The sequence below is a fragment of the Sinocyclocheilus rhinocerous genome, unplaced genomic scaffold (genome assembly GCF_001515625.1).
Source record: "Sinocyclocheilus rhinocerous isolate Xijiao unplaced genomic scaffold, SAMN03320098_v1.1 scaffold606, whole genome shotgun sequence".
NCBI lineage: Eukaryota > Metazoa > Chordata > Actinopteri > Cypriniformes > Cyprinidae > Sinocyclocheilus > Sinocyclocheilus rhinocerous.
Window position 1 is genome coordinate 970,608 of NW_015661919.1, and position 13,112 is coordinate 983,719.

The following is a 13,112-nucleotide window of genomic DNA, read 5'->3' on the forward strand; positions in this document are numbered from 1 at the left end:
AATTCATATTAATTAATTTGACACAGCTTCTAGTTTAATTCTTTCCTATTGAATATTTTATTTCACATGAGAAGTCAGATAATGTCGTTCTGGTTTTGTAAATCTATAGAAGATAGTAAATCTATTCATATTTTTTAAATGAAATTTCACATTTATTTTGCTGTAAACAGCAATTTGTTTTAGTTCATTATCATATATACCCTTCTCTACTCTTTTTCATGTGCTCCTAAATTGTTCAGCAGGTGTTACCACATTCTGTTGTTTACAATCTCAGTGGTACATGTGGTATTATAAACGTTTGATTACTGACTTTTAAAGCAAGAATTGTGTGTGAGTTTTTGTAAACCTTCTTAGGTCTTTTGTATCACTGGGGTCCAACTCTCAGAGCACAGTAATAGGGAGCTGAATCTGACAGAGTTACACTCTTAATAGTGAGTTCAGTGGAGATTTTGGATGTAGTTGACTGAAAGTGACGGTCTGAATCATCAGCTCCGCTGTATGATCGAGCTCCTTTCAACAGTAAATACTCAGGTTCTCGGTTAGTATACTGTCTGTACCAGTAAAGGAAAATTTAATCGCTGCTTGTATCATATGAGCATCTCAGTGTCACAGACTCTCCGTTTTTCCTGGTTATACTCTTATCCTCTTCATTTGGTCCAATGCTGTCAGAAAACACCTGGAAGTAATATAAGACACTTCACAATCGCAGTCCTTTCAGTGAAACTAAAAAGGAGACGTTAAGAATCACACATGCATGTAATTGATGTAAAATTTTCTCTCTAATCACTGAACTCACTGCTTAACATGTTGAATACTGTTTAAGAACTGCTAAAAGTGTGTTTTACCTGATATGATTATGAGGATCAATAAATATCTCTCCATTTGGATTTTTCAGATCTGAACTGTTTTTAAAAGTGGACGATCCTTCTATGTTGTTTTGAATGATGAAATATAGTCTACCATAATTATTTTTAATAGAGTACATAAATCATATGGTTAATGAATGCACTGAAGAACTGATGTGCTTTATATTAATAATGTGGGTGTGGATTGTGATATCAAGACCTGCCCCCTATTCTGCCAACATAGAGCAAGCTTTGTTTTTGATCTTGACTGTCATTGAACATTTATTCTATTTTAACATTAATTATATTGGTGAATTGAAAATATTGATAAAATAATAAAATTAAGATTTTGTATATATACATGTGTGACAATGAATGAAGAAAAAATGGCTGATTGTATCACAGAATGGAGATCAGCACTGATTAAAGTTTTTGTAAGAGCTGAGTGTGTTTCAGTCACTGTGGGCTGCAGAGCACAGTAGTACACAGCAGAGTCAGACACACGCAGATTCTTGATTGTCAGTGGAACTGAATCTGATGATACTTCAGAGTGAAATCTCTCCTGGAACTCAGTGGCCTGATCTCCTCCGTATTTGCTTTTCCTCAGCATGTATTTAGGAATGTCATTTGCTCTCTGGATGTACCAGAAGAGTTCTGGTGCTGTTGTTGTAGTTGCAGTATATTTGCATTGTAATGTGACTGATCCTCCTTCAGCTTCAGTTACATGTTTATCTGGCTGATCAACTGTATCCTCTGGTCTACATTCTGCAAATATATAATCATGTTACAAATGGTACTATAAATAAATATGCACAAATTAAAATAAATAATTATTAAATAAATAAATAAATAAACGTAAAGAAATTAACTTTACATACCAGCAATAACCAGTGCAAAAACCAACATTTCCAACCATAGTTTCATTGTTTGAGAGAATAGTATATCCAAGCAGTATGATTCAGTCCTGAAAGCGTGAGTCTGTTATTCAAAGCCTTGGTGTTGTTAGTGATAATGAGGAGGAGCTCGGTGCACTGTCAGATGAACATAGTTAACAATGTAAATATAAAGTAAATATCACCCTCTCCTGGTTTCTTTTGTGTATTGCAAAAGGTTCAAATGCCATTTCTCACATTTCCTTAAACTGTGCAAACATGTATTTATGATTTATTTATTTGGTAACTTACAGCATTTTGACAAATAGTTCATGTGATTTCACATATTAAAGCAATATAATTGAATAATTAATTTCCAAGTAGAATCAGCACTTGGGGCTGAATGTAATACAGTCAGATATTAAACATGTATTACATATTCCATTTGTTTTGCAAAAACAATTAAATTATACCGTTTGTGTTACCGAAATTATAATCATATAATTCATATTAACATTCATTATGTTTCATTATTTTGATGTAAGAAATAACAACTGGGATATTTTAATTCTCTGCTCTTACTACTAATCAAAGATCAGTTATTTAGTTTCCCTCAATTTACAATTACAATTTAATAACATTTTATTTAGTTTGTTCATTGGAAGAAGGAAAATTAACTCAGTTTATGAACCACTGTTTATTGTTCAATAGGTGTTACCATATCCTCTCATTTATTTATTTCTGTGGTTTACAAAAGATATTTCTGTGGTTTGATACGCATTTGATTGCCGTTGTTCAAAGAAATAAGAGTGTGTGAGTTTTTGTGAAGCTTCTCGGGCATTTTATATCACTGGGCTGCTACTCTTAGAGCACAATAATAGAGAGCTGAATCTGACTCAAATGCCATTTCTCACATTTCCTTAAACTGTGCAAACATGTATTTATGATTTATTTATTTGGTAACTTACAGCATTTTGACAAATAGTTCATGTGATTTCACATATTAAAGCAATATAATTGAATAATTAATTTCCAAGTAGAATCAGCACTTGGGGCTGAATGTAATACAGTCAGATATTAAACATGTATTACATATTCCATTTGTTTTGCAAAAACAATTAAATTATACCGTTTGTGTTACCGAAATTATAATCATATAATTCATATTAACATTCATTATGTTTCATTATTTTGATGTAAGAAATAACAACTGGGATATTTTAATTCTCTGCTCTTACTACTAATCAAAGATCAGTTATTTAGTTTCCCTCAATTTACAATTACAATTTAATAACATTTTATTTAGTTTGTTCATTGGAAGAAGGAAAATTAACTCAGTTTATGAACCACTGTTTATTGTTCAATAGGTGTTACCTTATCCTCTCATTTATTTATTTCTGTGGTTTACAAAATATTTTTCTGTGGTTTGATACGCATTTGATTGCTGTTGTTCAAAGAAATAAGAGTGTGTGAGTTTTTGTGAAGCTTCTCGGGCATTTTATATCACTGGGCTGCTACTCTTAGAGCACAATAATAGAGAGCTGAATCTGACAGAGTTACACTCTTAATAGTGAGTTCAGTGTATGATTCAGATGTAGTCGACTGAAACCGACGGTCTGGTAGATTTCTATAACTGCTCCATGATCGGGCACCTTTATCCAGTAAATATTCTGGTTCTCTGTTTGGATACTGTCTGTACCAGTAAAGATAAACATAACTGCTGCTTGTGTCATATGAACAGCTCATTGTCACAGAATCTCCTTCTCTTCGGATCATATTGGTATCCTTGTTAACTGGACCAATGCTGTCTGCTAATGCACCTGCAATACAATTTTATCATCATCTATAAACCATCAACAAGTTATATATGTTAAAACATCCATGTAATGTTAAAAGTGCTAATTATACTCACCTGAAACGGTTATGAAAATTACAATTAGACATCTCTCATGTTGATACCATAGCCAAAACTTATCAAAATCAGATTAAACTATATATCTTTCTTTTGGGTTTATATATGTGCTTGTAAACTCAATTTGATAAATGATAAAAATAGATAAAAATTGTTAACAGATAAATGACTGCAGTGGTGAGGAGCTCTGTTGTCTGTGAGTAGTGTAGGCGTGGTCAGTGACATCATAACCAATCCTCTATCCCTTTTTATTTCATAATGTAAATATAATGATACATATCAGCTTAACTCATGTGAACATCCTTGTTCATTTTTTTAAAATTCAGACTTTTAAAGTAAATGTAAACTTATTCATTAAAGGATAATTCACCTAAAACCTGAATTTGAGTTCAATTGGGCATCAAACATCTCTTCAAATTCAGCTCAGGGTGACCTGCTGTCCTGCGTTGGCAGTTTTTGTCTTATTTGGCTGCTTAAACAGTGTCTTTGCTAAAGAATCCTGCATAACAACATAATTATGCAATATACATTGTGATATTAACATTACAGTTAAAATTTATCATTAAAATTTGACGACAGTTTTATGATGCTTACCATGGAAAAGGCAAAACTGCATAAAAGAAACATTCTTAGTCATCTTTGTTTATGAAAGAAGGTTAAGCTTGTCATGTTGATGATGATTTTTCAACAGCAGATGTTTTCTTTAGATTAGTAAGTTTGAGGTGGTGTCATGTGTTTCCCAACTGGTGGGTCGCGGAGTGTACAGTCAAAGAAACAACATCAACAACAAAAAACGTAATTCTAAATGTTTTTCTGATGCGAGACTTTTATTTTGAAATATGTGCATGAACGCTGTTGACACTTTTTTTGCAGAGTAAAGACTGCCTGAGAAAAACGTGCTGTCCCGATTCTGCGGTCAGATGAGATGTTGTCAGGTTTAATGTCAGTTTCATTATTCTATCGTTATTTTTGTAACTTGCTATGAAATAAAAAGTCTCTCACCTCAGAAAAATGAACTATCCTGTCCTGTCAGACGTTAATTCAATTCAATTGCATGCGCAAATGCGGTGGTGCACGCTGTATATCATTTCACTAAAGCACAAAAGAAACTACGAGCATGCAACGTGTGAAATAAAAGTAAAGTGCCAATAAATCACATAACTGGTACTTCGTGTGTTAGCTGGGAAGGATTTGCATGAAGGTATGATATATATTTTTTAACACACACACACACACACATATATATATATATATATATATATATATCATAAAGACTTTTATTTTGAAATATGTGCATGAACGCTGTTGACACTTTTTTTGCAGAGTAAAGACTGCCTGAGAAAAACGTGCTGTCCCGATTCTGCGGTCAGATGAGATGTTGTCAGGTTTAATGTCAGTTTCATTATTATATCGTTATTTTTGTAACTTGCTATGAAATAAAAAGTCTCTCACCTCAGAAAAATGAACTATCATGTCCTGTCAGACGTTAATTCAATTCAATTGCATGCGCAAATGCGGTGGTGCACGCTGTATATCATTTCACTAAAGCACAAAAGAAACTACGAGCATGCAACGTGTGAAATAAAAGTAAAGTGCCAATAAATCACATAACTGGTACTTCGTGTGTTAGCTGGGAAGGATTTGCATGAAGGTATGATGTATATTTTTTAACACACACACACACACACATATATATATATATATATATATATATATCATAAAGTGGGGTCGCGGCTTGATGACCATGGGAAAATGTGGGTCCCATCCATGGCCAAACCAGTTGAGAAGCACTGATGTATATGTAGATATCGCCACCTTCAGGCTAAAAATGTTTTTACCATCTGTGTCCCATTTGAGGCAGCTTCCAAAATAATTGTAACAAATAAAAATAAAATTGTTTTAGGGGGTTAAAAAAATTAAAATAAAATTGTTTTAGGGGGTTTGTGGCAAATGTGTGGGTAATCTGTGTGTATATAAGCAATAAGGAGCTTCTTATTAAGTGTGATTTAAAGGGGTCATAGGACGTTGCTAAAAACATTATTTTGTGTATTTTGTGTAATGCAATGTGTTTATGCGGTTTAAGGTTCAAAAAACACATTATTTTCCACATACTGTACATTATTGTTACTCCTCTATGCCCCGCCTTTCTGAAACGCGTCGATTTTTACAAAGCTCATCGGTCTGAAAAGTGAGGTGTACGCTGATTGGCCAGCTAGATCTTATCTATGCACGAACAGCTTGTAACATTCCAAAGGAAAACTTGAAATTGCATCATATGACCCCTTTAATCTGACAGAGGCTTTATAACAATGGAAGCAGTAGTCCCATCACATCAGAGGTTCAACAACAAAACTTAGATGCACACACAGGGTTTTTGTATGAGTGTGAGTGTTCTGTCACAGTGGGCTGCAGAGCATAGTATACAGCAGAGTCAGATACACATGGATCCTTGATTGTCAGTAGAAATAATTTTGAAATTGTGTTGAGATTGCTGCTAAATCTTTCCTTGAACTGCATGCCGAATTTGCTCAGCATGTATTCCGGAAATCCATTTGCTTTTTGCTGGTACCACAAGAGATTTGCCGACATATCAGTGGTTTCATATTGACAGTTGATTGTTACAGCTGCTCCTTCAACAGCAGTTTGAACTTTCCAGAGAATTCGGTGATCTGTTTGGCAGTTGTTTGTACCAGTAGAGATAAACATTTGCAGCACTCATGAGGGTGTAATTACACAATAAAGTCACTTGATTTCCCTCAGCAGAAGTATTTTCTCTTAAAGGCTGATTGACACTGTCCTGTCCCCAGCACACTGGAAAGGATCGGACATGAATTAACAATCAGATATTAAGTAACTCAAGATATTAAGATATTGAGTAACTCAAGTGTTAAAGATGAAAGACTCTTCTTACCAAAATAATGTGCTGTGAAGAAAACCGTAATAATCAGCCATTTTGCCATCATTGCTCTGAGTTGAAGAGAGTGAGAGTCAGACAACTAATGTGAGTCTCTACTTATAGCAGATCTCACTGTCCTTAGTAGCTTCTCTTGATGTTTTCAGCAACTGAACAGTCTCACACAAGAAATTAAGAGATGCTTCCCCCCGGTGGTGAATTTATTGTATTAAACAGCTTTTCATTCATTTGTAACCTTTGGAATCATTTGTGATTATTTAATTATATAAACCTTGAAGTGCAATGGCTTTTGACAGACTGTGCATAATATGACATTACTGTGTAAAATAATATTACATAAATACATCTTTATGTATCTGAATCTAGTCAGGATAGAATAATATGATATTCAGTCAAACATCTCTTGTTGCTCTTTGTAGTTTTATATTTTTCTCAAGGTTTAGCCTTATATAAGAATTTGAGGGATGATTTTTTTTAAATCTTAAAATATTTTTGTTTTATTGTTTGTGATGTATGTCCACATCTATTAGGATTGGTTATGCATATGTTTTGCATATTAATAACAGTCCATAAAATACAACAATATGTTGTAATATAATTTACAAACAGTGTAACTAAACTCAGAATAAATCAGAAGTAAAATGATATTTATCAGACAGACCAGACTTTTTTTTTTCCCAACGCAAACATGAACCATGATAAAAAGATGTTTTCTTTACAACCAAAGCTTACAACAGTATATTTGAGGTGATGTCATGTACTGTATATGTAGATTTCACCACCTTCAGTCTAAAAATATGTTTACCATCTGTGTCCTATTTGAGGCAACATCCAACATAATTGCAACACAAAATCCAAAAAATGTGTTGTTCATAAATTAGATACCATAGTATCTGAAAACACAGGTGTTGTTATTGTTGTTTTGTTTTTTGAAGGTTGAATGGAATCACTGCTGACTTGAAAGTACACCTGATATGAATTAAAGAAAAGTTTTTAAAAGTGCAGAATTTGATTTTACCACTTTACATTTACATACATGTTGTTTTTAGAGGCTTTTATAGAGGTAAGAATATATTATATGAGTAGCACTTGGCAAAGCAGTTTTCTAACATTTGTGTCAAATGAGTAGGCCATCTTTTTAGGCAATAATAACTTCCTATTAAGTGTAATAAGTATTTAGATTTACGCAGGCTTCATAACAGTGGAAGCAGTAGTCACATCACATCAGAGTTTGAACAACACTACTCAGATGCTCACAAAGGGTTTTTGTATGAGTGTTGATTGTGTTTCAGTCACTGTGGGCTGCAGAGCACAGTAGTACACAGCAGAGTCAGACACACTCACATCCTGGATTGTCAGTGGAAAAGATTTTGAAATTGTGTTGAGATCGCCACTAAATCTTTCCTTGAAATGGATGGCATAATTATCAAATTTGTCCAGCATGAATTCTGGAACTCCATTTACTTTTTGCTGGTACCAGAAGAAAATTGGCAATATATCAGTGGTTTCATATTGACAGCTGATTGTTACAACTGCTCCTTCAAGAGCTGTAAGAACTGTTGTATTTTGTTCAACACTGTCCAGAGAATCACATCCTGTAATGTAATGCAAAAAAAAATGAGGATCAGATTTTGCTTATATTAGTATTAGCAGTTTTTACTTACAGAATTTAACTTACCCCGGTAATATGTGATAAAGAAGACTACAATTCTTTGCCAGTTTGCCATCATAATAATTTTTAAATAATACGTTAGATAAAATGAACTCGATAAAATCTACAGCAGATCCTTGTTTCAGCCTCTCTTTGATAAAGTTGTTGTAATATGCAAAGACCTGCAGGAGGAGTCTGACTGCACAGAATCTGAACACAGTGTGACTGTCTCCTCCTCCTGAAGGATTCTGGGTGTATTTTAAAGTCTTTCCAATGTTTGTTTTATCAGTCCCATACATTGGTTCAAGCACTGACCCCTTATTTCGATTTGATGAATTAATGTAATTCTAGACATTGTTATCACTTGACATTGTTATTGTGTTTGTGTATATTATTAGAAGAAACTGTTCAAAAAGAAAAAGAGACTTAATGTTAATGTTATTCTTAACTACTATATTATATACATATTTTCATTCCACCAGCATTGAAAGTCAGTTTTGTAAATGTATTATTTAATCTTAAAATGTTTTTTTTTATATACAGTATGTCCACAACTATTACGATTGGTTTTGCATATGTTTTGCATATTAATAGCAATCCACAACATCTTATTTTGATCTATTTCGCTTTTTCTTTCTTTTCCCATTATATTTTGAATTAATCACACACAGGTGTTTCCACAAGTGTAATTATACTGTGTGAATTATAGATTGTGGGTTTGATGTGGCTTGAGATCAAAGTGAAAAATGAATTTGAGTTTTTGTACGGCTTCACATTGACTTTGTATCACTGGGCTCCAACTCTTAGAGCACAATAATAGAGAGCGGAATCTGACAGAGTTACACTAGTAATGGTGAGTTCAGTGGATGTTTCTGATGTAGTCGACTGAAAACGAGGATCAGCTGGCTTCCCAGTGCTACTCCAATCCCGAGCCTCTTTCCACATTAAATACTGAGGTTCTCCTTTAGGATACTGTCTGTACCAGTAAAGTCTAACATATCTGCTGCTTGTATCATATGAGCAGCTGAGGGATACAATCTCATCTTCCTTCTTTATGACACTAGTTTCTTTATTTGGCCTAATCTGGTCTGCAGTCATCACACCTAATACAAAGAAATAAGATAATTACTGATTTAAACTGCACAAAATTATTTCTTACACTGTTTTTCTACTGTAAATGACTACAATGAATAAAGGGAGGCATACTGTACCTGGAGTCAGAATTAAAATCAGAAACAGGCATTTTACCATGTTTACTAGGTCAGATCAGTGTATTAATGTTCTCTGGGCTCCCATTCTAATGTATTAGTTCAGTCCTCACAGAAGAGGTGTGTCTTCAGACTTTTTTTTTTTTTACTTTGATGGTTTCAGATGCAGGTGATTGGTTGGAAGTGACCGTTTTGAACACAAGCACAAGAGCCTTGAAAAACAAATTGACACATTCTGGGTCATACTGCAATCTGTTAAAAAAAAAGTTGAAGTGATAAAAATAATGAAAACACAATGGAAATGCTATAGATCTGCTCTGCTTGAGTAGAACTTCACAACTCCAGGTTCATCTTGAACTTTTCAATGACTTGATTCTTTGGTTCCCCGCAAAGAGCACTTTATTGTTTATTACTGATATGATTATCACTTGATAACTTATAAATTATGATAACTTTTTATAATGTTTTTACTTGGTTTATAGTGTTACGTTGGCAAAGTTGGAGAGTTTTTATTTTGCATGTTTTTGTGTGAGTGTTGAGTGTGTTTCAATCACTGTGGGCCTCAGAGCACAGTAGTAAACAGCAGAGTCAGACACACGCAGATTCTTGATCATCAGTGGAACTGTTCTTGATGTCGAATCCAGTGTTGCAGAAAATCTCTTCTTAAAATCCTGCTCAGTTATTCCTTCACTAAATGTATATTTATTCAGAATGAATATTGGTGATTTGTTTGGCAGCTGTTTGTACCAGAAGAGATAAACATCTGCATTTGTAGTTTTGGTAGTGTAATTACATATTAAAGTTACTTGATCTGCTTCATTTGCAGTCATTCCTCCTGAAGGCTGTTCTACTCTGTCTTGCCCCCAGCACACTGGAAAATAGATTTAACCATTTACATATATGAAGTAACGCACATATAAATAAATAATAAAGTGCAAATGATGAACTTTCTTACCAAAGTCCTGTGCTGTGAAGAAAAGTGTAATAATCACCCATTTTTCCATTGTTGAGATAAAGAGATTAATATTTTAATGTGTATTCTTATGATTGTGTCTCTGTCTGATGTGATTGTGGCTCTTGGTTTCCTCTTGATATTTCAAGTCTTCAGATCCGTAGGCACGTCTCCTTAAAGACACCTTGAGGTATGCTGCCTCCCTGTGGTGAATTTATGTATTTCTAACCAACATTTTTATCCAAAGTAACTTACAAATGTGAAATACAATCACAATCAATACAATCAGATATCAAAGCAGAGTGTTGAGTGTGTTTTAGTCACTGTGGGCCTCAGAGCACAGTAGTACACAGCAGAGTCAGACACTCGCAGATTCTTGATCATCAGTGGAACTGTTCTTGATGTTGAATCCAGTGATGCAGAAAATCTCTCTTTAAATTCATCCTCAGTAGTTCCTTTACCACTTGAAAATTCACTCAGAACGAATGTTGGTGATCTATTTGGTAGTTGGTTGTACCAGTAAAGATATGCATTATTATAACTGCTGGTAGAGTAATTGCACAGTAGAGTAATTTGAGCTGCTTCATTGGCAGTCATTTCTCTTGAAAGTTGTTCAACTTTGTCTTGTCCCCAGCACACTGGAAAATAGATGTAGCCATTATTCATGTGCTTACATTGAGTATCTCACACAGATATAGGCCTAGTAGTAAAGTGTAAATGATGAAACAATTTTCTTACCAAAATCATGTGCTGTGAAGAAAAGTGCAATATACACCAATTTTGCCATTCTCACTTAAAGATAAAAATTAAAAAGGAAGAATATTTTAACAGAATTTTCCAGAAGTGTTTTATTCTTACTGTATAGTCTCTATTTCTCTTTGTAGTTTCAGATTCTTCATAAGGTTCAGCTTTAAATAAGAATTTGAGGAAGGATGCCTCATTGTGGTGAGTTTGAATAGATTTTGTTGAGCTGAAAAAAATTCAATTGCACCAATTGCACAAACAGTGCAATTAATGTCAGAATCAATTGAATTGAATCAATTGAAAATAATAATAAATAAGAAGTAAAATGACTTTTATTGGACATGTTAGTTTACACTGTATGAATAATTTGGCTTTGAGTGGGAAACTTTCTTTAAGAGACTCCATACAAGAGACTTTGCAGAGGAGATATTAAATGATGATGTAATGTTTAGTCAGATCTTTCAAAATGGTTGTGATGTACTGTAATTCAGGAAGTATTCTAGGACATCATGTTTCCTTTTCATTACCCTTTCAGTAACCACACACAGGTGTTTCCACAAGTGTAGTTATATTCTGAGAATTCTAGATTGTGGGTGTGATGTGGCTTGACATTAAAAGGGAAAAATTTATTAGAGTTTTTGTACAGCTTCACATTGACTTTGTACCACTGGGCTCCAACTCTTAGAGCACAATAATAGAGAGCTGAATCTGACAGAGTTACACTCCTAATAGTAAATTCAGTGGATGTGTGTGATGTAGTTAACTGGAAGCGAGGATCAGTGGGGCTCCCACTTCCACCACTCGACCGTGCTGCCTTATATATTAAATAGCGAAGCTCCCCTTTAGGATACTGTCTGTACCAATAAAGTCTAACATAACTGCTGTTTGTACAGTTTTTGTACAGCTTCACATTGACTTTGTACCACTGGGCTCCAACTCTTAGAGCACAATAATAGAGAGCTGAATCTGACAGAGTTACACTCCTAATAGTAAATTCAGTGGATGTGTGTGATGTAGTTAACTGGAAGCGAGGATCAGTGGGGCTCCCACTTCCACCACTCGACCGTGCTGCCTTATATATTAAATAGCGAAGCTCCCCTTTAGGATACTGTCTGTACCAATAAAGTCTAACATAACTGCTGCTTGTATCATATGAGCAGCTGAGGGTCACAGTCTCGTCTTCCTTTATGACAACAGCATCTTTATTTGGCCTAATCTGGTCTGCAGTCATCACACCTAAAACAAACAAACAAAAATAATTTGTCAGCCAAGTTACACAAAATTATCTCAATATATCTCATTAATACCACTGTAATAAAATGAAAATAAAAGTGTCATATTGTACCTGAAGTCAGAATTAAAATGAGAAGCAGGTGTTTTTCCATGTTGACTAGGTCAGATCAGGTTAATGTTCTCTGTGCTCTGATCTGCAGATCTGCGTTACTGTGAGTCTCTGCAGTTTCACACTCAAACACACTGGAACTTCCTGCTTTCTGTGTGATGAGACGGTCTGCCGCTTCTCATGTTTTTGCATGAGTTTGCATTCTACAACTTTTGCAACGGCAAGAAATCATACATATATTTATTACTTTAGCAGATGGTTTTGACTAACAAAATCTACAAACGTGAATGATTAATGAGCCAATAATACCAATAATATAAATGCTATGATACAAATTTTTGACATGACCGAATATTACTGATCTAGAGCATAAATATAAGAGCAGAATTAAACAGAAAAGATGTATATTGATAATAGTTAACAAGGCCAATGTCTAAAGTTTGATTAGTGACCTAAAAATAGTTATGAATCTTAAATAGTTCTTAGTTATTTTGTCTTAAAAAAATGTAATACATTTCCAGATTTAAATTTGAATTCCAAATTCAGGTCCCCACTGCATAGGCTCCTAAATTAGTTTGTTCGTTTGTTTTTTATTGTTGTGATGGTTTGAGACTCATGTGATTGATCCAAGTTTGGAAGTGTTAAAATTGTTCACACCTTTCTGTGATTCCA

General features: G+C 34.2%; 1 gene segment (V, D, J or C); it reads right to left on the reverse strand.

Moving 5' to 3' along the window:
• Positions 1 to 8,980: 8,980 nt before the first annotated feature.
• Positions 8,981 to 9,474, reverse strand: LOC107726913 (T-cell receptor alpha chain V region HPB-MLT-like). The segment is given in 2 exon segments: positions 8,981 to 9,297; positions 9,406 to 9,474. Coding segments are annotated over 2 exon segments (357 nt in total).
• Between the last annotated feature and the right edge of the window lie 3,638 nt (positions 9,475 to 13,112).